Raw genomic sequence first — 26,791 nt, forward strand, 5'->3', positions numbered from 1 at the left:
CTGCTGGCAGCTACCCCCAGGTGCACACCCGGGCAGCCGAGGCTGCCATGTTGTGGGCTCAAGGCAGTCGGGCACTTGCCAAGGGAACACATGGCCTCATGAAGGCTCTGCTGGCAAGGCTGGCTCCCTCCAGAGGTGCGATGAGCTGCCTAGGCTTCCAGAGGGTGCTAGCATGCCCTAGGGCGAACCTGCCATGAGCGGGTTGGCTCAAGCCCAGACTACAGGATCCTCTCTGAGGTGGAGGGCACTGGGGGACCTGGGACAGGCGACACTCAGAAACCAGCATGCACCAGATGTCACCTGCAAAGATGACGACAGAGAGGCCAGAGGCTCAGCCACCTCTGCGCAGTCCTGCGCATGCCTGCGGGCAGAGCTTCCCAGGCAGGGTGGATGGCTGGGGAGCAGGGGGAACAGAAAGAATGACACCACACAGACGGGCCCAAGGATAACTTAGTTTATGGGTCAAGCCAAATGCAATGCCAAGTTGTTTCTATTATTTTTTTTTTAACCAAAATAAATAAATCAGATTTGTCCCTGTGACGGGTCAGGGGGGGCTGGCCCCTTGGCCCAGCGCTGCCCCTCACTCCTGCCCTTCCTCTCCCCCTTCTGACCAGCTTTGGCACAGCAGAGAGAAGAATGCTTCAGTCTCCTTCGTGTGAGAGGGAAAGAGGAAAGGAGGCGGAGCTGGAGGTGAAGGGAGAGCAGGACCTGACCAGCGACTGGCACCCTGGCCCTGGAGCCCCGGTGGGGCTTCCTGGCCATGCACAGCCCAGCCCGCCTCCCTGCCCAGCCTTAGGCGGGTGGAAGCTGCGGGGCCCCCCCCACCGCCCGGGACCCTCGAGGGGGGAGATGGACTCTGCAGAGAGCGGACCTGCCCTCTCTGTGCAAGGTCAGCCTCAGGCCCTCTCCCGCCAGCTGCCCCTCAGCAGTGCCCAGGGTTCGCTGCACGCGGGGGTCCCGCCAGAACCCGGCCCACCCCGCCAAGCCTCTGACAGCGGTGGCTCCTTTGAGAGGTCTGGGGCTGGGATGGGGGAGAGGAAGCCACCCAAGTCCAGGTGCGGGAGTCCCCCTGCTGGGTGACAAGGACGGCCAGCACCTGGGGATGCCACGTGAGGCCCGTCCTGCTGGGTGAGCTGGGGGGTGGGTGCAGATCTGACCCCCCAGGACACCTGCGGGGGCTCCCTCTCCCCTGGCTCCCCAAGGCCTCCCTGAAGCTGCTCCACTGGACAGCAGTCACGGAGCCTGGGGAGTTGCTGGCTTGGGGGTGGCCACGCACACGAGGGGGCCGGCAGCCTGATGCCTAGGTGAGCGAGGGGGAGTGTGCGGTGCAGCGGGCGGGCAGAGGTGCGGGCAGCGCCGAGGCACTATTCTTTAGTTGAGAAGCGAGGGGCAGTGGAGACGTGGAGGCGGCCCCCGCAGCCCGGGCTGCGTCTACGAGAAGTTCTTGAAGGCGTCCAGGTCGAAGGCCGTGTCCAGGAGGCGCTGAAGCTCTGTGAGGTGGGTCTTCTTGTTGCCGGTGGCCGGAGCCGCCGCTGGGTCCCGGCCCGCATACCTGAGAGGGTGACAGCAAGCGGCGACGGTGAAGGCCACTGCCCGGCTGCGCGCCCCAGGCCCCGGGGCACCGCCCGAGGGCAGGGCCGCATGCTCACCACACGGGCTTGGCGCGGCTGATGGTGGTCCGCAGCCTGGGCTTCACGTAGTCGTAGTAGCCCTGGTTCTTGTGCTCCTCCTGGCACCAGGCCAGCTCGGCGTTGGGGTACTTCTGCACCTCCTGCAGCAGGAGGTCGAAGGGGAAGGGCGACAGCTGCGGGGAGATGGGGCCCCTGTCAGGAGAGGCGCAGGAGCTGGGCGAGCCTGGCTCCAAGGGGCTGGCGTTCCGGGCGGGCAGCCCAGGGACCCCGGCTCCCGGGAGAGGGTGTGCCAGCGCCGGCCTGGGCGCCGGCTACCCTCACCTGCTCGAGCCTGGTGATGGCCACTTGCTCAGCCATGCCTCGTGCTTTGCGCTCTCGGGTGAGGTCGTAGTACACTTTGCCGGTGCAGAAGAGCAGTCTCTGGACGTTTTCTGGGTTCTGGGCTGCAGGGCCGTCTTCTGGGATCACCCTCTGGAAGTGGGTCCCTAGGAGAGAATCCCCATGGCCGGGGGCTTCGCTCGGGACTTGGCCAAGGACACCCAGGGCCCCCCTGCTGTGGCTGTGCACACGCGGGGGCCCGCAGATGGGGCTGTGACAAGGCGGCCACCAGAACACGCGGTTTCTGAGGGTTCTGGCTCCCTCCCTTCCTCCAGCCGGCCATGCCCTTGCACGAATGCACACCAAGGGAGCCTGAAGGGCACAGTAGGCAAGGCCAGCTGCGGACAGCAAGGGCTCATGCTCTAGAAGGACCTGTCTTAGACTTCGGGGATAGCCATGTCTAGAAGAGCATCCCAGGACCACTCTGCCAGACTCCTCATGAGTTTCCAAACACTAAAACTTTCCGCACAACTGCGGCAAATGTTCAGAGGCTCATGGCCAGGACCATTCCCCCAGGACGGAGGCGATTTGTGGAGGTTGTGTTCAAAATGAGGGGTTCACTCAGTGACACACAAGCAACACGCAACATGCTCACACTCATGCCACACACACAGATGCTAGGATTAGAAGGCAAGCACCTTCCCACGATAGGGCCAGATGTGAAAATCCCGCTGTAAACATCGCGCTCAGTGGTGAAAGACTGTAAACGAGGCAAGGATGCCCGTTGCCCCCCCTTCTATTCAACATAGAGCTGGAGTCTCCAGCCAGAGCAATTAGGCAGCAACAAGAAATAAAAGGCATCTAAATTGAAAGGGAAGAAGTAGGGAGTTCCTGTCGTGGCTCAGCAGTAACGAGCCCGACCAGCATCCATGAGGATGCGGGTTTGATCCCTGACTTCGCTCAGTGGGTTGGGGATCCAGTGTTGCTGTGAGCTGTGGTATAGGCTGCAGATGTGGCTCAGATCCCAGGTTGCTGTGGCCAGCAGCTCTAGCTCCAATTCGACCCCTAGTCTTGGAACTTTAATATGCTTTTTGGCCGTAAAAAGCAAAAACAAAACAAAAACAACAACAAAAAAACCCAAAACAAAGAAAAAAAAAAACAAAAGGAAGAAGTGAAATTACCAGTTTGTAGAGCTTATATGTAGAAAACCCTAAAGACTCTACATGCCAAGAAACCCTATAGAACTAGTAAATGAATTTAGCAAAATTATAGGACAGAAAATCAATACTCAGAATTAATTGTATCTCTATACAGTAACAATTAATAATTCAAAAATTAAGAAAAAATATCCCATTTAAAATAGCATCAAATAGGAGATCCCGTCTTGGCACAGAGGAAACAAATCCGACTGGGAACCATGAGGCTGCGGGTTCGATCCCTGGCCTTGCTCAGCGTGTTAAGGATCTGGCGTTGCTGTGAGCTGTGGTGTAGGTTGAAGACTCCTCTTGGATCCTGCATTGCTGTGGCTGTGGCATAGGCTGGCAGCTGTAGCTCCAATTTGACCCCTAGCCTGCAAACTTCCATATGTCATGGGTGTGGCCCGAAAAAGACAAAAAAAAAACAAAAAAAAGGCATCAAATAAAATACTTAATAATAAACTTAACCAAGAAAATGAAAAACTTGCACAATGAAAATCATAGAATGTTACTGAAAGAAATTAAAGACAGCAGTAAGTGGAAAGCCATCTGTGTTCACAGACTGGGAGACTTAGGACTGTTATGTTTTTACTAAGAAAGCAATCTATAGATTCAATGGCATCCTTATCAAAATGTCAACGACATTTTTTGCAGATAAAAAATCCATCCTAAAATCCATGGCATCCCAAAGGACCCTGAAGGGCCAAAACTATCTTGCAAAGGACAAACAAAGCTGCAGGACTCATGCTTCATGATTTCAAAACTTACTACAAAGCTACAGTATCAAAGGGTGATACTGGGACCAAGACAGACACGGAGGCCGATGGAAGAGAACGGAGAGCCCAGAAATGAACCTTCACATGCGAGGTCACGTGACTGGGACAAGGGAGCCAAGGCCACTCAATGAAGAAAGGACAATCTTGTCAACAAAAGGTGCTGGGGAAACCGGACATCCACACAGAAGTGAAGCTGACCCGCACACCACACACACACAATAACACAAAATGGATTAAAGACTTAAACATGATGGCTGGAATTATACAAATTAGAAGAAAACCCGGGGCAAAAGCTTCATGACATTGACTTTGGCAGTGGTTTCTTGGATGTGATTCCAAAGGCACAGGCAACAAAAGAAAAAACAGACAAGGTGGACTTTGTGAAAATCAAAAGACAACAAACAGAATGGGAAAAAATCATTGCAAGTCATATATCTGATAAGACATTTTTTTTTAAAAACATACATTTAAATGGATGCATCTTACTGCATGTAAGACCTATCAATATAGTTACATTTTTTTTTTTTTTTTTGGCCAGGCCTTCTGCATGCCGAAGTTCCTGAGCCAGGGATCGAACTCACACTACAGCATCGACCCAAGTTACTGCACTGACAATGGCAGATCCTTAACCCACTGAGCCACCAAGAAATCCTGATAAGGCATTACTATCTAGAATATAGAGGAGCTCCCGTTGTGGCTCAGTGATTAACGAATCCGACTAGGAACCCTGAGGTTGCGGGTTTGATCCCTGGCCTTGCTCAGCGGGTTAAGGATCTGGTGTTGCTGTGAGGTGTGGTGTAGGTTGCAGACGCGGCTCAGATCTGGTGTAGCTCCGATTCGACCCCTAGCCTGGGAACCTCCATATGCCGCGGGTATAGCCCTAAAAAGGACAACAAAAGACAAAAAAAAAAAAAAAAGGTTAGGCCGCCTAAGGCCACCTTTCATTCTAAAATGCGGAGGCAGCCAAGTGTCTACTGACAGATGAGCAGATAAACCAAAAGTGGTACATACATACAATGGAATATTACTCAGCCTTAAAAAGGGAGGACATTCTGACACCTGCTACAACATGGATGAACCTTGAGGACATTATGCTGAGTGAAATAAGGACAAATTCTATACAATTTCCCTTATATGTGGTTCTTAGAGGAGTCAAACCCGTAGAGACAGAGCAGAGTGGTGGGTGCCAGGGGTTGGGGGAGTTGTTTAATGGGTGCAGAGTTTCCGCTGGGAAAGATGAAAACGGTCTGGAGATGGATGGGGTCTGATGGTTGTGCAATGACGTGAATGTGTGTATTGATGCCACTGGACACACGTAAAAATGGCTAAGGGGGTAAACTTTCTATTATGCATACTGCACCATCGTAATAAAAAAAGGCAAAAAACCCAAACAAAGAAGGGGTTTACCTTGATGGAAGACTACAGGGAGCTCTACGGCTGGGAGCAGGTGGGCTCCCTTGGCCCCGTCAGCCTGGCGGTGTGTGGGGCTGCTGTGCGCTGTGTCAGCCACCTGCTGTCCGGGTGGAAACCTCAACACTGTGGGCCTCGCCTCACACCACAGAGCTGGCGGGTTCCTCGGCAGGGCCTGCTCACCCGGTGCCTGTCCCCCGTCCCGGGCGGCCAGCTGCCCTCAGGCTCCAGCAGCAGTGCCCAGGCAGCAGGGTGGACTCTAACCTCAGACTCACTGCCCTGCCCCTCAAGGAGACCGGGAGGGTACTGGCCAAGCCTGCGGGCCCAGGTGGCAGGCGGGACAGGCTGTTTGACCAAACCGCACACGAGCACATACGTCCAGGCTGTGACGTTCAGCGGTCTTTACCCAACGACAGACGTGTGGCAAGGATCGCGGTGAAACGGACAAGTACGAGCCCCCAAGCCCCGCAGAGTTCAGACCCCTCACGCCTACCTGGAAGCATCTCGTCGAAGCTGGTTCTGGCCTCAGGGTGCCGCAGCAGGGACTTGGGGGTGAAGATGATTAACTGAAACACAGAAGCACAGGCTCATGATGGACCAGGTTCTAAGGATCCCAGGAGGAGGACCAACAGCAAGGGGCTGCCCGGGCCTTGCCTTCTGAACGGGCACCTGCTGCTGCCCTCCCAGCTCTGTGGTCAGGAGGAGCCGAGGGTCGGGTGAAAAGAGGAGGAACCAGGTTGACGCTGTTCGCCCTTGTCCTCTCCCTGAGGGCTGGCCCGCCCCAGCCTGCTCTGAGCCCTGGGCGCCCCCCACCCTATACCTGGAAAAACCCCTGAGCCTTTCCTCGGCGTCCCTGCCTGTGGCCAGGGCCGTCCTTGCAGAGGCCTGCTTGGCTCTATACCATGACCGCCAGCAGCAGAGGGCACTGTCCCTGTGAGCGCCCCCGCCCCACACTCTCTCTCTCTCTCTCTCTCCCCTACTCACCCTTCAACACCCTTCCCAGGAACCTGCTTCCTGGGACCCTCGGCTCCCGTGGCCCCTGTGGGGCTCACCTCTCCTCAAAGCTCAATGCACCACCTACCACCACCCGCTCACACGTCCATCCTCCCACTGGGCCGGGGCTCTGGAGTCCTCAGGCCAGGGCTCTCTGAGCTGGGACACCCCCAACTGACCGGCTTCCGGAAGGGCAGGAGAATCTGGCGACGCAGCACATGGAAGAAGTTGCCGGGGGTGGAGCAGTTGACAACAACCCAATTGCAGTCATACAGCTGATTTATGTCGAAGTTGGCTTCTTTAAGGTCCTGCAGCAAAGAGGGAAAGGGCCAGAGGCCAGGGGGCACTGAGCACCTTGCTGCAGGAGGCATCAGGGCAGAGGGCCTCAGAAGGCACCACTCCTTTGGAGACCACACACCGGACACAGACGAGCCAACCCCGCCAGCCCCATGATCTGAATGGGATTCTCAGTCCCACGTAGTCCCTGCGTCTCTGTAAACCACTGCCTCTACCTGAAACCAATTCTGATTTTCCTTAGAAACTGACTTCCAGGAGTTCCCGTCGTGGCGCAGTGGTTAACGAATCCGACTAGGAACCATGAGGTTGCGGGTTCGGTCCCTGGCCTTGCTCAGTGGGTTAACGATCCGGCGTTGCCGTGAGCTGTGGTGTAGGTTGCAGACGCGGCTCGGATCCTGCGTTGCTGTGGCTCTGGCGTAGGCCGGTGGTTACAGCTCCGATTGGACCCCTAGCCTGGGAACCTCCATATGCCGCGGGAGCGTCCCAAGAAATAGCAACAACAACAATAACAACAAAAGACAAAAAGACAAAAGACAAAAGACAAAAAAAAAAAAAGAAACTGACTTCCAGTAATTTGCTTTCAGGTCTTTTTATTCTTCTGGCCATGCCCATGGAAACACAGAAGTTTCCAGGACAGGGACAGAACCCAAAGCACAGCAGAGACTCCAGCCACAGCAGTGACAATGCCGGATCCTTAACCCCCTGAGCCATCAGGGAACTCCCTCCTTTTGAATGTTCGTTTCACTCAAACCCAAGAGTTTTTTCCTCTAAACATTTGCCTGATGAGTTCCCACTGCGGCAAGGCAGGTGCATCCACTAGAGGCGAAAGTTTGATTTTTGGCCGGCACAGTGGGTTAAGCATGCGGTGTTGCCGCAGCTGTGGCTCAAATTTAATCCCTGGTGCAGCAACTTCCAGATGCCTAGGGTGCGGCCATCGAAATAAATAAATGAATAAATGAATAAATGAATAAATAAATAAATAAATAAATAAATAAATAAAATGCCGCCTGACTCCAAGTACACAGTATCACACTCCTCAACGCTTCTGCTGCAGCTCTCAGCTTCCCTGCTTCCCACGGCGGCAGGAGGCACCTGGCACTGCCGTCGGAGCTGTGAGGGAGCCTGTCTTTCAGGGAGACCAGCAGGCACAGGGCCCACCCATGACAGCCGAGAGGGACAGCGTGGTGGCATCTCAGAGGGCCCACAGATGCCCACTCACCGGCAGGACGTCTGGGTCGTCGTTGCACATCTGCAGGAACCGCTCGGGCCTGGCGGAGGAATGTTCGGGGCCCTGGAACCGGACACACAAGTTACAGGTCGGGGGCATTCCCCGTGCTGACAGCCCCAGTCAGCACTCCTCTTCCATAACCAAACTGCTCTTTTCTGGTCTGGAAAGCACCCAATTCTTTTCTGCGGGCAGTTCAGTTCCTTCTCCTCCTGCCCACGGGGCGTGGGGGAGCGTTTACATGGCAGGACCGGGCCCTGCACTCCCACTCCTCGTGGTTTCCAAAGCCGAGTCTTAAGACAGGCCCCCCGACCCGGCGCCTGGGGGAGGGAGCAGGGAGGGTCTGAGCCTGGGAGGGACCCACCCGCACCCTTACTTCTTCCAGGGGACATGGGGAGCACCAGTGGGGCCTGTACCCTGCTGTCCCTGGGCCAGGGTCCAAGGCCGGCCCTTCGGGGGCCCTGGGTGGGCGGGGAGGGGGCTCACCATGCCCTCCATGCCGTGGGGCAGCAGCAGCACGATGCCGTTCTGCCGCACCCACTTGGCTTGTCCCGGGCAGATGAACTGGTCGATGATGCACTGAGCCGTGTTGTGAAAGTCACCAAACTGCGCCTCCCAGAGGACCAGGGCGTTGGGACTGGCCATGGCAAAACCCAGCTCAAAGCCTACAGAGCAGGAAGCGGGGAGACCAGACAGCATCAGCTGGTGGGCAGGGGGGGGGCGGGGGGTTGGAGAAGGCGTGCCGGGGAAACTGTGGGCATTGGCGGCGGGGAGAGGAGGGTCTTGGGGGCGGGGGCGCTCACCCAGGACCCCGTACTCGGACAGCGAGCTGTTGCACACGGTGTAGGGGGCCTGGTTGGGCCAGAGGTGGTTCATGGGGATGCAGGTTCTCTTGTCCACGTTCTGGTCGTGCAGCACGTGGTGGCGGTGGCTGCGGCAGAACAGCACAGGTGAGCAGCAGGAGCCGGCCCTGCGCTCTGCTCAGAGGCAGACCCCACGCCGCAGCCTCGGGGAGCCCACGGCCCCTGTCTTAACAGAAGCGCCTCATCGGGGCAGGGAAAGGGTGCTCCTGGGCCCCAGATGCAGGGCTCTAAGGACTGTTTACTGGGCAGCGATCTTCTGGAAGAGCAACACCAGCGCGCTGCCTACACGTGGGAGGGCCCACGAGCCCGGCAAGACCATCACCTGAAAGTGCCCCGCTCCACGTCCTGGCCGCTCAGGCGGATGTGGATGCCCTCCTTCAGGAGGGAGCCGAAGGCCATGTACTCCGCCAGAGCCCAGTCCACGGTTCTGTTCTTCACCAGCTCCCCGCGTGTCTTCAGGATCCGGCTCAGCCCTGCGGAACCAGGGTGCTCACCAGCCGCCCCGCACGCCTTCCTTCAGTCCCAGATTCTGGGAGTCCTGACTGGCCGGGAGCAACTGGGGACCAGGCCAGGGAGGCTGGGACCTCCTAGCTGAGGACCACGCTGGGCCAGGGGACGGTGAGGAGAGGGCATCCCTCATCCACCCGCTCCTGGCTTGACTGAGGTGGGATCTGAGGTGGGTGGGGCCCGTCTCACGCTGGAGGCAGGTGGGCACTGGACCTGCCTCTTGTCCACCACTTCCAAAGGCCTGGGTGGGGTCGTTACCTCCGTGAATGGTGAAGTTCTCCACAGGCACAGAGCTGGCCACGTTCCCAATGTGCGTCAGGACGTCCTCCGTCAGGCCCGTGGAAGGGCAGGACATGCTCCTGGGCTGCCCGTCCAGCGTGAAGAAGCCTGGAGAGAAGGGCTGGCTGACGCGGGGGACCGCAGCGAGGGGGCCGGCACTGCGTTCCCCGTGGGAGCGGCTGTCGGGGGTCTGGTGCTGGCGGGCGGGGAGAAGGGGCTCCCCGGCGGCCCTCTTCACTCACCAGGCCAGGGGGAGTCCAGCCAGTGCTTGATGTGCAAGATCTTCTCGTCCTTGGACCTGGCGAAGGCCTCCTCGCAGATTCTGTCGTACTTGGAGATCTCCTCCTGGGGGGTCGGGCACGGCACAGCCGTCAGGACAGCTCTGCAAAGGGCAGGCGGCCACACGGCCGGCACACACGGCCCGCCGGCCCCAGGGCAGAGGCCCTCAGCTTCAACACGCATCACCTCTCTGAGATCTGTGGGAAGCCTACGTTTGACTGGTTTTTTTTTCTTTCTTTCTTTTTAGGGCCACACCTGCAGCGTATGCAAGTTTCCAGGCCAAGCGTCGAACGAGGGCTACATCGGAGACCCAGCCCACCGCTTATGGTTTTCATCCCCAGTAGTTCCTTCCACACAGTTGCTGGCTCAGCGCTTCCTGAAATCTGGAGCCCCTGTCCCCGCCTACCTCCCCCTATATTCTTTCTTGGGAACTGAGCCGGTTCTCACGGCTCCCAGCACAGCCCCAGGAGGACGGAGGTGCCGCCTCCGGCTCTTGCCCTTGATCTTGGCACCACCTGCACGGCTGTGCTTCCCGCTGAGCTTGCTCATCTCCCTCCATCGCCATCGCCCTTCCCGTTCACGACCGGCAGACGGCTCTTTGCCAGATCAGAGAAGGCTCCTGACCCAGTTGGACCCCGCATTGACCTCCGAGCCTCTCATCCCTGTGCAGCGGACTGTATAAAACGAGGAGGCCACCGCCTCGCGCCAAAGGCCCCCAGGCCCTGCCTCCTTCGCGGGGCTCCTCGGTAGCTCGGGCCCTCCGAGAGGTTATGCCCTGAAACACGGTAGCTGTAAAATCTCGCTTGCGCCCTTGGATCTAATTCCTCTACAACACGGAGCACTGGCCCTGTGCTGGTCTTCTCCATCTCTGCCAGCTCTGGAGAGGCCGCGTGGGACCTGAGCCCGGGGACGCACCTCGTACTCGGGCTGGTTGACCACGCCCTGCGACACCAGCAACTCGGCGTACTTCTGCAGCACGGGCTTCTGCTTGCGGATCTGCTTGTACATGAGCGGCTGCGTGAACATGGGCTCATCCATCTCGTTGTGGCCGTTGCGCCGGTAACACACCTGGACACGGCAGGGAGGTCTCAGCATCAGGGACCATGTCGGCGGGCACTCGGGACCCGCGAGGACCTGCCTGTTTCTTCCACGTGACGCCTCAGTTTACCTCCTCTAGAACTGGTGTCCTGTCTCTCCTCACACATGAGAGAGGCAGTGACAGTGACCTGGGAGTATCTGGGATAGGACCCCAACTACCTTCTTCCCCAAGTCAGCTCATCCAGGCTGAAGACGCAGGAGCTCGTGGGAGGGCGGTGAGGTGACCCCCGACCCGAGGGAGCCCCGACCCCGCTCTCCGGGCCGCGGGCTGAGGTCACTCACCAGGTCCACCACCACGTCCTTGTGGAAGGTGCTCCTCCACTCAGCGGCCACCTTGCACACGTACATGACGGCCTCCGGGTCGTCTGAGTTCACATGGAAAATGGGGGCATTCACCACTCGGGCCACATCTGTGGGGTAGGGCGAGGAGCGGGCCATGCGCGGGTCTGTGGTGAAGCCGATCTGCAAGGGACACAGAGCTTGGCCAGGGGGTGGGGGCAGGCTGCTGGGGGCAGGGGTGGAGGCCAGGGCGGAGCCGGGGGTGGGCCTGGCCAATCACAGGGCGGAGCCAAGGGCCCAGCAGGATGAAGGGGCGGGGCTTGGGGCAAGAATGGATGTGGATGAGGATGAGGGCCGGAAGAAGGGAGCCAAAGGCCGCTTGTGGGAGGTTCCTCTGCCACACTTGGCCTACTCTAAATAAACCCCAAATGGCTCTCTATATATTTTTGGCTACGCCTGCACCATGTGGAAGTTCCTAGGTCCGGGACTGAACCCATGCCACAGCAGCAACCTGAGCCGCAGTAGTGACAATTTGGGATCCTTAACCCGCTGTTTGGAAGATAGTATGAAAAATTAAACAAAGCCACCCCTAACTTCAGTGTAAATATTTAGATGTTTCCTTTCCAGACGATTTTCTTTGAATGCATACACATGTAATATATATTTAAAACATTCTAGATACTGTTATCTCTATATTTTGCGTTTTGTTCATTTAACACAAGCCTTTTTCATTTTTGTCTTTTTAGGGCCGCAGCTGCAGCATATGGAGGTTCCCAGGCTAGGGGTCGAATTGGAGCTGCAGCTGTCGACCTGCACCACAGCCACAGCCATGCCAGATCTGAGTCAAGTCTGTGACCTACACCACAGCTCACGGCAATGCCAGGTTCTTAACCCACTGAGCGGGGCCAGGAATCGAATCTGCGACCTCATGGATACTAGTTGGGTTCGTTGCTGCTGAGCCACAGTAACACAGGCGTGGGGAACGCCAAGCCTTTTTTCTTTAAAAGAAAATCTGAAGACTTCATAATACCCCTCACCGCTTAAACTTACTTGCATATTCATAATTTGATAACCTGCGTTTAAAACTTCTTTTTATGAACTACTTCAAACATGCAACAAGTATGACAACACTACAATGATGACCCATGAGCTCACAACCCAACATGAACACATCTGAAGTTTCCGGACTTTTCACACCTCTTCTAATGAGACATTTCTGCTGTGGCTGACTCTCACACAGGCAGCACGGCCCTGAAAGGAGAGGACTTAACTTCCATGTGTTGCTACATGTATCCCATGTATCCATGAACGATACACCGTATCTCTCAGGCTGATGGATCACTAATTTTAGACTTAGGAAAAGGCTGAAAGAATACAGAGAACTCCCCAGTTTACTTGGATTCACCAACTGTTTCCATTCGCCTCTTTTATTAGTCACGCTCTTTCCATTCTACATGTGCACAGACACACGTTTTTCCTAAGCCATCTACAGCTAAGCTGCGGACCGTCCTTATTTCCTCAAACACTGACGTCTCCTTACCAGCCAGAGTGCAGTTCTCAGCCCGAGCAACTCACTACGAAAGAACACGGTATCTGACCCTCAGTGTACATGCTCCAGCCACTGTCCTCATGATGGCCAGTCTTTCTCACCTGTATCCAATCCCGCACAGGAGCCTGCGTGAGCTGCCATCTCTCTCTACTCCCCGTAAATCTGGAGGGTTCCTTGCTCTTCTTGGCCTTGCAGAGCACAGAGTACTTGCATGCCTTTTATTTTTTTTTTATTTTTTTATTTTTTTGTCTTTTTGCTATTTCTTGGGCCGCTCCTGCGGCGTATGGAGGTTCCCAGGCTAGGGGTCCAATCGGAGCTGTGGCCGCCAGCCTACGCCAGAGCCACAGCAACGCAGGATCCGAGCCTCGTCTGCAACCTACACCACAGCTCACGGCAACGCCGGATCGTTAACCCACTGAGCAAGGGCAGGGACCAAACCTGCAACCTCATGGTTCCTAGTCGGATTCGTTAACCACTGCGCCACGACGGGAACTCCCTGCGTGCCTTTTAAACGCGAGAGCGGGACACTCCATGTGCCTTGTATACGGTATCGGCCTCTACCTGCTGTGCAAGTCCTTCCCAACCTGCTGTCTGTTCACCGTCTGTATTGATGCTCGACCAAGACTGAAAACATGCACCTCCTGGTCCTGCAGCAGCGCCTGGCAGTGCCGTCCGGGTACTGAATGGCATTCGGCACAGTGCACGCATGTCCTCTCCTGCTGCTGCCCTTCCCGCTCGTGATTAATGCATTGTTACTGCACACCTTCTCACACAGGTGCTCTCCTGCAAACACTGAGTTAATCTGCGGTGGACTCCTAGGAAGGGAAATCTAGGCCGCAGGGTACGGGCGCCGCACCTACCTACCATCAAACTGCCTGCAAAGTGGCTGTGCCACGCGCCCTCCTCCCAGTGGCACGAGAACCCTGCATCTCCACTCACCACGCTGTTACCCCTTCCCCGAGAGACTGCATGTTAGTGATTATACAAGACTGCTTCCTGTGCTTTGCCAAAATTTATACTAAGACTCCTCCGTATTGGGCATACGGCTTATTTCCTAACTTCATAGGAGTACAAATACAGTTTTGATAAACATTCTTCTCCAAAAATATTTAGCGTCTGAGGACTCCCTTGGGAGAGAAGGTTGGAAGGGGAAATCTTAGGTAGGTTCTGAGCCCAGGAAGGCAGGCCTTTCTTTTCCCGCTACAGATCTGACTGACCCCATATGCCGTGATCCATGGCATCAAAAACAGTAAAAAGATTAAAGAAAACATTAGCAAAACTGCAGTTCGTACAGAAGCCTGAGATTCCTTTATTTTTATTTATTTGTTTTGTCTTTTTAGGGCCGCACCTGTGGCACGTGGTAGTACCTAGGCCAGGGATCGAACCTGTGCCACAGCAGCAACCTGAGTCACAGCAGTGACAACACCGGATCCTTAACCCACTGAGCCACCAGGGAACTCCAGTCTGAGAATCCTTTATTTCTGATGAATTGCTTTCACATAATCTCTTTTATCATACATACTAAAGGAAATATTAGAAATAATCAGAAACTGATGAGAACATGAAAAAGTGATATGCCAGGGAGAACTCTGGTGAACACTTAGAGAGACCCTGAACCGTCCCATGGCCCATCGGGCTTTCTCCACGTAGGGAAACGAGGGTAGAGACCTGGTAAGACAGTGATCATGATACGCTTGGTTCAGCCAGAACCTTACGGAAAGTGCACTGCGCTTCAAGGTTTGAGACCTCAGCCTCCCATCGCCCGTCCCAGTATTCATCCTACTGTGAATGACTTCTGCATCTTTTACTGTTTTTTGGTCTTTTTAGGGCCACACCCACGGCACATGGAGGTTCCCAGGCTGGGGGTCCAATCCGGGCCCCTGCTGTGGCTCAGCAGTAATGAATCCAACTAGTATCCATGTGAAGGATCCTGTATTGCTGTGAGCTGTGGTGTGGGTCTCAGACATGGCTCAGATCTGGCGTTGCTCTGGCTGCGGTGTAAGCCGGCAGCTGCAGCTCCAATTTGACCCCTAGCCTGGCAACTGCCACATGCTGCAGATGCGGCCCTAAAAAACACAACCAAACCCAGAAAACACAATAAACAAAGATCCTTCAACTTTTGTGCTTCAAAAGACAACATCAAGAAAGTGAAAACCACACAGCCCCAGTTTCCTTCAGGGAAACACAGAGTAAGCACAAGGAACACACCACACGCCTATTACATAATCCAGCAATTCCACTTCTAGGTATCTACAAAGAGTCAGAACACCTGATGGACACACTCAAATCTGCACGTGAACACACTGGCTTTAATCATAACGGCCAAATGCTGCAAAGAATCCAAACTCCCTCTGATGGCTGAATGACTACACAAACTGGCACAGCCATATAGTGGAACACTACGCAGTCACCAGAGGGAACAAGCACAAGAGATCACGGATGAAAGTCAGCCGAGTTATGCTGGAGGAGAGCAGCCAAACTCAATGGGCCACAGGCTCTAGGGCTCCGTTTATTGGGCATTCTGGAAAATGCAAAATCATAGTGTTTGCCAGCAGGTACGCTGAGAGGAGTGTTTTCTGCAGTGATTAAACTCTAAGATATTGGAGTTCCCGTCATGGTGCAGCGGAAACGAATTGGACTACGAACTATGAGGTTGCAGGTTTGATCCCTGGCCTCGCTTAGTGGGTTAAGGAAGGATCCGGAGTTGCTGTGAGCTGTGGTATAGGTCACAGACGCGGCTTGGATCTGGCATTGCTGTGGCTGTGGTGTAGGCCGGCGGCAACAGCTCCGATTCGACCCTTAGCCTGGGAACTTCCATATACTGCAGGTGCGGCCCTAAAAGACAAAAAGACAAAAAAACCAAAAAAACCCCCCCAAAACCCCTCTTACATGACTGCATGCATTTGTTAAAACCAGGAAACTACACAACACAGCGGGTGAATTCTACTGAATGTAAAGTATAACAAAAAACGCTAATGAAAAAGTTTAATGTTTGATATAATACTTGTCTCTAGACTTAATCCTTGTTGGCTGCGCCTCAGCACCCTAAACGCTTGAATCTTGAATCCTGATTCTGAAACCCTGGCTCTGGGTCGGCTACAAACGTCATTCTCTGTGCCTCCGTGTATCACCGACCAGGTGCTGAACCTGTCAGGCCATGGGGAGAACCACGTGTTGCTGCCACCGACTCATTAAGCAGGGCTTTCTGAGTGGGCATGTGGGAATCAGGCGAGAAGCCACACGGCCGCACCACTGTCCAGATCACATTTCAGGACCGTGTGCACAAAGACGAAATGAAGGACCTGACCGAGAGCCTGGGTGGCATTTTGTGCCAGGGACACCTCAACTAGGCTGAGAATCTATTCAAGTCTTTTCTCAGGGATTAGAAGTTATACATTTGATTCCTTGAAACAAGATGTAAAAGTCTCTGGTGCCTCAGATCGGATCTGAGCCTCAGCTGCGGCCTACACCGCATCCTTTATGCAGGATGGGGACTGAATCTACGTTCTAGCGCTGCAGAGGTGCCACTGACCCTGCTGACCACAGTGGGAACTCCTAAATCTCTTAAAGAAAGCTTTCCTGTGGTGTCTGAGTAATAGCATGTGTTATAGATAACACAGCCGAGTCACTCTAAGCGAGACCCATGTGAGCACGGAAGCCTCGGGAAAGTCTTATCGATGCTGTGGGCTCCGGAGCCCAGGTTACCTGGTTGTTGACGACCACGTGGACAGTGCCGTGAGTTGTGTAGGACGGCAGGTCGCTCAGGTGGAAGGTCTCGTAGACGATGCCCTGGCCGGCAAACGCGGCGTCCCCGTGCAGAAGGATGGACATGACCTGCAGACACGCAGAGGAGACCTCAGCCCCAACGCGGTCCCGGTCATCACACGCACCAGGCACGCTGGAGATTAAGTCACAGTCTGCTTTTCCAAGAACGACGGGCTCTGAGATAATTTCAAATTACAGAAGAAAATGGCAGGAAAGCACAAAGACCCCAGGCCCCTCCCGGCCCCAGACGTACCAGGAGCCCACGTCTGCCACCTGCCACCCTGCTGTCATTTGCTGCAGGGCCAATATCCACTGCCCCTGAACCTGCCCCACAGGACCCTCGCATCTGGAAAGCAATGCTGCCCCAGACCCCAGGTGCGCGTGCTGCTAGGGCCACGTGCCCTCAGCCCCTCCAACCCGGGGTAGCCCCTTGACCCTCCTGTCTTGACACCCTGGAGGGGCCTTGGGCCCCGATGGCCTCATGACCAGGCTCTGGTGCAAGGGCACACTCCACAGCAGGAGAGGCCGGGCTGGCCTGCTCCACACGAATGGTTCTGTGGATCAGCTGGAGAGCAGGCTGTTTCTCCCTGTAAGCTCCCCCCTTCTCCTTGGTGAGGAGAACAGCGAGGAGAACTCCATTCCCTGCTGCTCACCACACCCCGCCCCCAGCAGCCTCCGGGCACCGCTGGGTGCTGCCAGGGCTCACTCCTCCCCTCTGCGCACCTGCCCGCATCCCCTAACGCCTCCTCCTCTTGCCTTTTATTAATTTGTGTTGTATGTGCTCATGGATTCCTGTTTTACTGACAGACTGTAGCTGACCAGTATCAGGGCTTGTTTTGATGCGCACATTATCCCAGACCTGGCGTGGGAGCCCCGTGCTTCATGTGGGGCCTCCTTGCTTTCTGGTGCAAGCGCTTTCAGTCTCCTGCTGCGCTTTTCCTGCCCAGCCCTGGAATCTGCCGTTTCTCTAAGGAGCCTGGTTCTGTCGGGGGAGGATGGCCTTGAGGACTACTGCTTGTGTGCTCGTTGCTCCCGGAGCTCATTGCTTCTAGGCCCTCTCGGCAGAGCAGGATGTACAGGTTCACGTGCACAGCTAGTTCTAAGGCTCTGTGCACACGCTGTGTGACTGTGACACCTCCGACTCCAGTCCTTTCCCCGTGTCTTCCTCCTTCCAAACCTATCAACCCTCCTTCACTGTGACCCACTGTGCCCACTGCCCCTCTGCTTGGTACCCCCATGTGCCTGCCGTCCCTCCTCCTTGATGTCCTCTTGCTGTGTGGGAGCGGGTCTCCGATTGTGGCTGGCCCCCTGTGGCACCGGGGGGCTGCTTTCCCACATAAATGTGGCCAGGTCAGCCTGGAGCCAAGCTGGGTCAGGCTCAGTCTTGCGCCAGGCTGTGGAGCAACCTCAGCCACCATTTATAGAAATTACATAGTTTCTCTGAAGTGCTGAAGCTTAAGTGACAAACACACCAGCTCCCTGGGTTCCAGATTTCAGAGAAATAGGATAATTGCTAGAGATGTGCGAAGAGTCGCACAGAGAGCAGGTGTGATGGGCTGGTGGGCTCTGGATCTGCTGCTGAGCACAGGCAAGGCGGGGGCTCGGATGGGGGGGGGGCTCAGAGAGGGGGTGGGGTCGGGGGCCTGGAGCAAGGCACACTCATGGACGGGGCCCCTCCTACAGACAAGTACCAGGCAACCACACAGCGCCAACCAGCCTCTCCTGGCCTCACGGGACCGACTGGTGGGTCGTCTGCTGCACGTTAGACACCCTCCACCACTTGTCTCCAGTCATTTCCCTCCCTTTCAGGATGTTTCCAGCAGGTCTCTAGGACAGGCACATGGTGGACACAAGTGTGGGGTCTGGCTGTGGAGCCTCAGCTCCTCAACTCCTGTCCCCTCCCTGGGCCTCAGCACCAGGAAGGGAAGGTCCATGTACTTTCAAGGATAAAATCTAGATTTTCTCTTTTTTAGCAGATCCCCAAATGCCCTGCCTTGGTGGGTGCGGGGACGCTTTCTCCAGGGCATTCCCAGGCCAGACGGCCTCCCCCACCTGCCTCCTCCCTGCTCTGCCCACAGCATCTCCCACCGCCTCCATCTCTGCCCATCTTTCACCTCAGGGAACTTTCTTTCCTTCCATGTTTCTTACACGACTAGCTGCTCCATCGACGGGAGCTCTGTCTTTCACTCCTCTCCCTAGGCCACACCTGTACCTCCTTCTTCTGAAGTTCTTTACCAGTTAGCCTGCAGCTTTACCCACAATGTGTATGTTCTTTTAGTGTCCTGACATTGGACCTATTTCTAGAAAGAACAAGAGATGCTTGAGAGCAGGGCGGTGACGCTGATTTCGGATACTCCCCAGCACGCACAAGCAGACACTACAAAAACCTGGTTTTTCTGATTGCTTGGCTTTGAGCGTATCAGTAAGTAATAAGAATCATGTAACTTGTTACAGACGGACTTCTATTTTGAGGTTAAAAAAGAACAAACAGTTACAACCCATCGGGGACGTCTACACACAACCGGACTGGCCGGCCAACGCTAAGCACCACCATCACTCGCCTGGAGCGGGCCGGGCCCCGGGCCCCGGGCTGTCCTCCGTCTCCAAGTGGGGCCACCCCGATATCTATTCGGCCACCTCTCCCCGCATCTGTCGGTTTTACAATTCCGCCCACGGGCTCGCCCACGCCTTTTCCGTAAGACTCTCTCCTCGTGTTTAGTGACAATGCCTCTTTGTCCGTCATGCCGTCTTGCAAGACGGGCTTCTCCACCTGTGCAGGGGCAGCGCGGGCAGACCCTGCCCACCAGCCCTGGCAGCGTGGGCGAAAGCGCCGTCTCTACCTGGGCCTATTTTACTACCCCTCCTCTTCCAAAGTCCACTCAATCTTCTGTTACCTTCCAGAAACATGAGGTCTGGGGCTGTGCGCCTGTCCTGGACCCTCTGGCCTCAGGGCCCCCGGGGCCTTACCTTCTTCCCCTCTGTGTCCCCGCAGTAAAACTGCTCCGCTTTGGTCTTGCCCATGACCACGGGGTCGGCGGCCTCGAGGTGGGACGGGTTAGCCACCAGCGACAGCGTGATGTTCCTGTCGGTTACACGGTTGATCCGCCGGTGGTACATGCCCAGGTGGTACTTGACGTCGCCAGACCCCTGGCAACACAACAGCGAGCTTTACCCTGAACAGAGAGGCTCACGCTCCACGACAGCCCAGTCCTGCATCCCGTCGGCTCCCAGAAGCCCCACTCTGGAAGGACGGGAAGGCCTTTTCCAAAACGGGTCCCAGGGGCACGTCCCCACCCCCAGCACGGAGGCCCGTGGGAGCTGCCAGGCCTCTGGCCTCTCCTGGGGGAGGTGCCCGGGGGCCGCCCTGCTCCGTGGGCAGCACGATGACCCCAGGCCCTGGTTTTCCCCGAGACCCGAGCGGAGCCAGGGTCTCACGTGGGCTGGGGCTGCACATGTTTCTAAAAGAAATCAGGGCTCTCACCTCATCCGCTGCCTCCAGCTTTGAGTCGAACTGGCAGAAGATCTGCTCCAGCTCCTTCCTGATGACATTGGCCAGTACGTTCAGCCGCCCCCTGGGGGACACGATGCGAGCAGGGCCTGAGCTGCGCCGAGGCAGTAGGCGATGCCAGTCTATCCCTGTCGCCCCCAAGGGACAGGCAGTGCCTCGGTGCGCAGCCCGAGAGCAGCTGAGGCCAGGGCTGATGGGGACTCCGGGCCGCTGCCTGCCTGGCACCCAAGGCCGCGGTGGGCGGGAGAAATCGGCAGCCTCTGCTGCCTCCCCCGAGCCGAGGCCTCTGCTCGTGTCACCAAGCAGCCTTCTCTCCAGGTTCACCTCCCTCAGTGGTGACCCTGGCAAGGGCAGGAGGACAAGGTGCCGGTCTGCAATTGCTTGTGGCTTGAGTGTGACAGTGACTGCCCGGGGGGGGGGGGGGATGGTCGTCCTGGGGCAGGGGTGCCGCTGCGGAGCTGTGGGTGCGGGAAGGGCAGCCGGGTACCTGTGGGGCATCCCCATGATGACGTAGTCCACCCCGTTCTCGCTTGACTTGTCGATGATGGTCTTGAGGGCGGGGATCAGCACCTCGCAGCCTTCCAGACCAAAGCGCTTCTCAGACGACCACTTCCGCTGCAGGAACTCCTCAAACCTGGACAGGAACCGAGCCGCCCCCAAGAGCCGGGTCACCAAGCCTGCTCTCACGGGGTGGCAGCCACACCCCACCCGCCGCGGTCCACAGGCTGTGCCACGCCACCGGTACCAGGGTGCCCCGTACCTGGTGGACCGCACGAGCCGGGCCAGCAGGGTCCGCTTCTCCTCGCTGGTGAACTGCATGACCCCAGGCGTCTCGAATTTCCGCCGGATCCACTGGCACTGCTCCAGGTCATTGATGAACATGAACTCCACCCCGATGTGCTGGCAGTAGGCCATCTGTTCTTCACACGCGCACACACACACACACACCACACACACACACGCACAATCAGGGGATGTTCATCCACGGATGTCGACGGCTCACTTAGCCAGAAATCAAGCCTGGCACCAGGTCTGGGCCCGCAACCTCCTCTCACTGGGAACCCGGCCGTGAAAAGCCTCCTGCATGTTGCACAGAGCCCATGGGGCAGGGAAGGCACGGGGAGAGCCGCGGGACCACGGCACGCTCCCTTCACAGCAGGAGGACAGACATACTGGCCCAGGGACTGGGGAGCTCTGGGGGAGGCAGCTTCTCTGACCTCAAGGTCAGACTGTGTCCAGCACCGTGAGAAAGAAGAGCCTGAGGCTGCTGGTGGTTCACAGCCACTTAGGGTTCGCAGGCTCTGAGAGGCTGAATTCTACTTTTAAGAGCTGACTCCCCTAGGAGTTTCCGTCGTGGCGCAGTGGTTAACGAATCCGACTAGGAACCATGAGGTTGCGGGTTCAGTCCCTGGCCTTGCTCAGTGGGCTAACGATCCGGCGTTGCCGTGAGCTGTGGTGTAGGTTGCAGACGCGGCTCGGATCCCGTGTTGCTGTGGCTCTGGCGTAGGCCGGTGGCTGCAGCTCCGATTTGACCCCTAGCCTGGGAACCTCCATATGCCGCGGGAGCGGCCCAAGAAATAGCAAAAAAAAAAAAAAAAAAAAAGAGCTGACTCCCCTTGAGAACCGCGGGTCCTGTGGAAGTGTGATCACGCATATACAAAAGAAAGGGCCCTGGAGAGAGCAGACACTTCCCACGCTGGGGAGGAGGTCAGGAGTCCTGCTGGAAGCCTACGGTGACCCGCGCAACGAGCTGGCCAGGTCTGTGCAGGCAGAAGCCCAGAGACGGGCAGAACTCAGTGGGAAAGGAGCTAAGAGTGAGAGAGGCAGGGAGGCCGCAGGAGAGCCCGGGGCGGGGAGGCGGCTCTCTGGAAAGCCCCCGGGCGCTCTCGATGTCTCTCCTGACTCCCACCAGGCAGAGGAGCCCGCTGGGCAGCCTTCGGCAGGGGCCCGAGCCTTCCCAAGCCAAGCGCTCACTCTCCACTCCCTCCTGCGCCTGCCAGCTGACCTGGGGGCGGAAGGAGGGGCTGCCAGCCAGCCTCACGTCCCACTGGAATTAAAGAGACGCCCTGGTGCGGCAGGACATTTGTGAGCCTCCCAAGGCCTTTCATCGTCTCCACTGCAGCCACTGAAGGTCGGGTTCTGCTCGGCGCTTCTGTCCCTGCCTTTGGTTTTCACAAGAGACATGGAAACGGCCAGCCCAGTGCTGGGTGAGGATGTGCCGGGGATCCCGCCTTCCACCCCAGGGTGGGCACCTCTGCACGTGCGCTCCAGGACGATGAAACCCTGAACTCAGAATCATGGCCGGGCTCAGGCTCTGCTGTCAGCCTAGCCGCCAGGGGACGAAGAGAGCACGGAGGCGGAGGAAACCGCTGGCCCCTATTCCCCAATGAATCCTCACACAGGCAGCTTCTAAACTGGATGACAACAAGGCAGGGATGGGGTGCGCTGGCCTCCCTGCCTGACCTCAGAGCCAGCGCGAGCATCCTCTGAGCTGCACGGTGCCCTGATCTACTGACCTGCAGAAGCTGAATCTCTGCACAGACAAATCTGGGAAAGCATGGTGTCTGCTACGTGAACCTTCACCCTTCCATCAGTTACCTTCTCTGGGACCTGAATCTGAGCTGCAAGCCTGGCCGGGGGGGGGGGGGGGGGGGGGGGGGGGGGGGAAGGGGGGGGGGAGGAGAGGGGGAGGAAGGAGGAGGAGAGGAGAGGAGGAAGGGGGAGGGGGAGGGAAGGGGGAGGAGGAGGAGGGAGGGGGGGGGGAGAGGGAGGGGGGAGGGAGGAGGGGAGGGAGGGGGGGAGGAAGGGGGGAGGGGGAGGAAGGGGGGAGGGGGAGGAAGGGGGGAGGGGGAGGGAGAGGAGCTCTCGTCTCATCTTTCCACAGGGAGGCAGGAGAAACGCAGCAGCCCGGGTTCCTTACGCCTGACCTGACAGGCAGTATTACTATTACCACTGTTACTATGCCCGACAGGGGGAGTACTACCATTACTACGGTTACTATGCCCAACAGGGGTAGCATTACTATTACCACTGTTACTGTGCCTAACAAGAGTGGTATTACCAGTACTACTATTACTACGCCTGATGGGGCAGTACTACCATTACTGTTACTATGCCCAACTTTGTCACTACTATTACTGTGCCTAACAAGAGTAGTATTACCAGTACTACTATTACCACTGCCTGATAAAGGCAGCAGTATTATTACGACTGCCTGACAAGGGCAGTATTACCATCACCATTCTTGCTATCGCTATGCCTGACAGGGGCAGTATTACTATTACTACTATTACGACTGCCTGACAAGGGCAGTATCACCATCACCATGCCCGACAGGGGGAGTATTACCATTCTTGCTATCGCTATGCCTGACAGGGGCAGTATTACTATTACTACTATTACCATGCCTGACGTGGGCAGAATCTTGTTACTATGCCTGAGAGAGGCAGTATTTCTGTTACTGAACAATTAAAAGCTCAAAAACACAGCATGAATTCAGCGATTAACTTGGACACACAGTTCCTGGGCCCCTGGATCATGTTTTGTTTTTCCTGTTCTTGGCTCAAGCCCCAGGAGAAAAGGGCAGGGAGTCTGAGGTGCTGATTCTCGGCTTCTCCGTCTAGCGAGACGAATGTTAGGAAGCCAAGAAGTTGCACGTGCTCTAACTTTCCAAAGAGCTACAAGCTGATCATGGTATGTCACAGGACCAAGGGCATACCTTAAGCCGTCAGAGGATACAGCAATTGAGTGCACGCGCATATCACGTGCAAAGGCGCATACATCTAATGTGCCATCAGATGAATTTACACAAGTATCTGTAAACCGTGAGAATGAGGTACTCCAAGCTGGCACAAGCTAGAACAGGAGGCTCCTATGGAAGAGCCCTGGACGTGGGGCCCCCTAGGGCTAAGGGGCACTATGGCTGGGGCCCCTGGAGTCCGTCAGAGCCCAACTCCTTGGCTCCGGCACGGGCCTGGCTGAAAAGAGAGCCGCACAGGGCTCTCTGTCCCTTCAAATGCTGGCTCAGGACGATCGGGGACTCAGGCAGTCACCTGCAAACACAGCCGTGTATCCCATCTCTGGGAGATTTGTAGAAACGCCTATTTGCAGGCTCCAACACCAGAACTGCCTCAGTTGGTCCTGGGTGGGCCAGGACCCTCCCTAGTTGGTCCTATTCAAGGTGGTTTGGGAACAACGGCCTTTATTTACCTAATACTTTAGGACACATTTATTTTTTTTTTAACTCTTAGAAGCAAACTCCACTTTTTTGGCGGGGGGCTGTGAAAATTCCCAGGCCAGGGATCAAACCTGAGCCACAGCAGCGACCCAGGCCACTGCAGTGACAATGCCAGGTCCTTAACCCACTGTGCCACCAGGGAACTCCCCAATTCTACTTTTTTTTAATGGCTGACTATAAGGATAAAAACGGATTTTCATCAAAAGAGCAACAACAACAAAAAGATTCCCTTCTTACATCAATATACATATATATACACACACAGGATCAGGAAAATAAACGACCTCGTTTGGCGGCCTCCCGCCAACACGAGGTTTTAGCAGGTCCACTAGAGTTTTCTGGCCATTGTGTGTTTTCTCACCTCCAGCCGCCGGATGATCTCCCGCAGAGGAAGGGCCGACTCCTGCCCCCCGATGAAGGTGGTGGTGGGCAGGTGGAAGACCTTGTCTAGGTCAGACTCGTCCAGGCCGTAGAACCCTGCGGGGGTGAGGAGAGACGGGCACAGCCACACGGGGGCCACGGTTCAGGCAAAAGGGAAGGGACGCCCCAGGGGAGAGAAAAGAGAAGAGAAAAGGCATAAAAACCTCTGCTGCATAGGAAAGTCAACACTATTGTCACAGCCAGAAACACAAACTTTAGCAACAAAGAGAAGCTGAGTATATTACTGGCATCATAGGTAAATAAGAGTAAAATTCATACTATGCATATATTAGTCCAGTGCACCAATTACTCATCATTTAGAGAAAAATGTATTCAAGGCCCCAAAGACACAAAGCAATGTAGGTTGGAAAAGGCACTGGGTGAGTCAATCAGAGAGCAGATGAAACGCAGTTAAGGAGAGAATTCGAGTGGAAAAGGAGCTGGATTAGAACAGGTCTTAGAGATCTTAATGGCCAGAGCGTCTGTACGTGGTGAGGGAAGGAAGCCAGGAGGCGAAGTGAGGGACGGACCCCAAGAGCGGTCTGCTGGGCAGAGGACCCCACGGCCATCTCTGATGAAGGGCGGCAGGACGGCGTCCTTCTAGAACACCTAGCTGCCCACGAAGACCCTCGTCCAGACGGCGCTCGGCAGTCCCAGGTCTGATTCTCGCTCTGCCCGGTGCAACCCTGACCCTCGTTCCTGACTAATCGCTAAGAACCGATCGCTGCCCCATCAATGCCATTAGCACCACGGACACGGCGCCACCTCGTCCGCCTCAGGCTGCTAAGCATGTGACGGAGGGGCTCCTTCTTGGGTATCACAGGCTTGTCCCGGGCTGCGGTAATTATCAAAGAGAAAGAGACTTGGAGGAAAATCATCAGGTGCCACCACAGGTTAGGATCCAGCCCAGCTTGAAACAAAACAGCAGCTGCAGGGAGGCAAGGTGTAGTTCATGACCCCAGGCGCCCGGATGGACGGTGAAACTCTAAACCGGGCACCCCAGGCTCCTGCACCTGATTGTGCAAGATCAGCTTTCTCCTGTTTCTTGGCCTAATTAAGTGTGTAAATAAGACCAAAGGATCAGTACGGGACTCAGGCAGCCGCTTGCTAACACAGCTGTGTATCCAAGTTCCGAGGAGGGGGGATTGGGAGATTTGTAAAAATGCACATTTTCAGGCTCCAACACCAGAACTGACTCGGCTGGTCACAGGTGGGCCCGGAACCTCCTCCCTAGCGGCTCCTACCCAAGGTTGCTTGGGAACGACAGCCTTCATCCATCTAATGCCTTAGGACACTTCATTTTTAAGTTTTAAAAGCAAATTCTACGTTTTCAACCCTTTTTGTTTTATTACAACAAAAGCAATCTGGGAGTTCCCATTGTGGCACAGTGGAAACAAATCCGACTAGGAGCCATGAGGTTGTGGGTTCGATCCCTGGCATCGCTCAGTGGGTTAAGGATCCGGTATTGCCATGAGCTGTGGGGTAGGTTGCAGACACGGCTCGGATCTGGCGATGCTGGGGCTGGGCTGGGGGCTGGGGCTGGCAGCTGTAGCTCTGATTCGACCCCTAGCCTGGGAATCTCCATATGCTGCGGGTGGGGCCCTAAAAAGCAAAATAAAATAAATAAATTAAATAAATAAATAAATAAATGAAGCAACCTGGCTTTTTTCACCTGGGGGCAGTGGCGATGGTAGCAGAGCGGCTTGGTGAAGCTCTGCACCCATGTCCTGTGGCTGTTCTATCGTCACATGGGCCTGGTAAAGCGCATGGCTCTGGCTAGTCACAGCCTGGCTCTCAGGGCTCATGAAAACAACTGAGGTTCTCTGGGGGGCACTTCTCCTTGCTGGTGGAAAGGCTCAGGTAACCAGCGTGTCCACAGAGCGCACACTCTGCTGGGAACCTTCTGAACGTTGTGACTGTGGGGTTAACTGGTGGGGTGTTTGTGGCGGGGCCGAGTGTGGGCTGATTGTGACCTTTCAGCACAAAGAGCCTCGGCCTCCCCCCGTGTGCAGTGCTTCACCCCCACCCCCCTGAACTCGAGATGCCTGGGCTGCACCACCAAACCTCACGACCAAAGCTCAGAACTGCTCGCCTTGCCTCAGTTCGCCAATCATCTGGGACCGTGAATTACAGACGGCTGCTTCTAGCAAAGGTGGTACAG

The 26,791-nt window shown here is 56.0% G+C and overlaps 1 protein-coding gene across 4 annotated transcripts in view; it reads right to left on the reverse strand.

The window, feature by feature from the left end:
* Window positions 1–439: 439 nt before the first annotated feature.
* The window catches only part of OGDH (oxoglutarate dehydrogenase), a 77,966-nt gene continuing 51,614 nt past the window's right edge, over window positions 440–26,791 (reverse strand). For all 4 annotated transcript variants that reach the window (XM_047763510.1, XM_047763508.1, XM_047763512.1 and 1 more), the window contains 19 exons: window positions 24,572–24,687; window positions 20,734–20,888; window positions 20,461–20,607; window positions 19,947–20,037; window positions 19,433–19,612; window positions 16,406–16,534; window positions 11,155–11,334; window positions 10,690–10,842; window positions 9,738–9,840; window positions 9,475–9,603; window positions 9,032–9,182; window positions 8,650–8,777; window positions 8,333–8,511; window positions 7,841–7,912; window positions 6,504–6,632; window positions 5,825–5,897; window positions 1,953–2,116; window positions 1,650–1,804; window positions 440–1,552 (listed from right to left, as the gene is read on the reverse strand). In XM_047763510.1, coding sequence (XP_047619466.1) covers window positions 1,432–1,552; window positions 1,650–1,804; window positions 1,953–2,116; window positions 5,825–5,897; window positions 6,504–6,632; window positions 7,841–7,912; window positions 8,333–8,511; window positions 8,650–8,777; window positions 9,032–9,182; window positions 9,475–9,603; window positions 9,738–9,840; window positions 10,690–10,842; window positions 11,155–11,334; window positions 16,406–16,534; window positions 19,433–19,612; window positions 19,947–20,037; window positions 20,461–20,607; window positions 20,734–20,888; window positions 24,572–24,687 — 2,555 coding nt within the window. In that variant the 3' untranslated portion in view covers window positions 440–1,431. The remainder of the gene's footprint in view (window positions 1,553–1,649; window positions 1,805–1,952; window positions 2,117–5,824; window positions 5,898–6,503; window positions 6,633–7,840; window positions 7,913–8,332; window positions 8,512–8,649; window positions 8,778–9,031; window positions 9,183–9,474; window positions 9,604–9,737; window positions 9,841–10,689; window positions 10,843–11,154; window positions 11,335–16,405; window positions 16,535–19,432; window positions 19,613–19,946; window positions 20,038–20,460; window positions 20,608–20,733; window positions 20,889–24,571; window positions 24,688–26,791) is intronic.

Source organism: Phacochoerus africanus, chromosome 16 (assembly GCF_016906955.1).
Source record: "Phacochoerus africanus isolate WHEZ1 chromosome 16, ROS_Pafr_v1, whole genome shotgun sequence".
Taxonomy (NCBI): domain Eukaryota; kingdom Metazoa; phylum Chordata; class Mammalia; order Artiodactyla; family Suidae; genus Phacochoerus; species Phacochoerus africanus.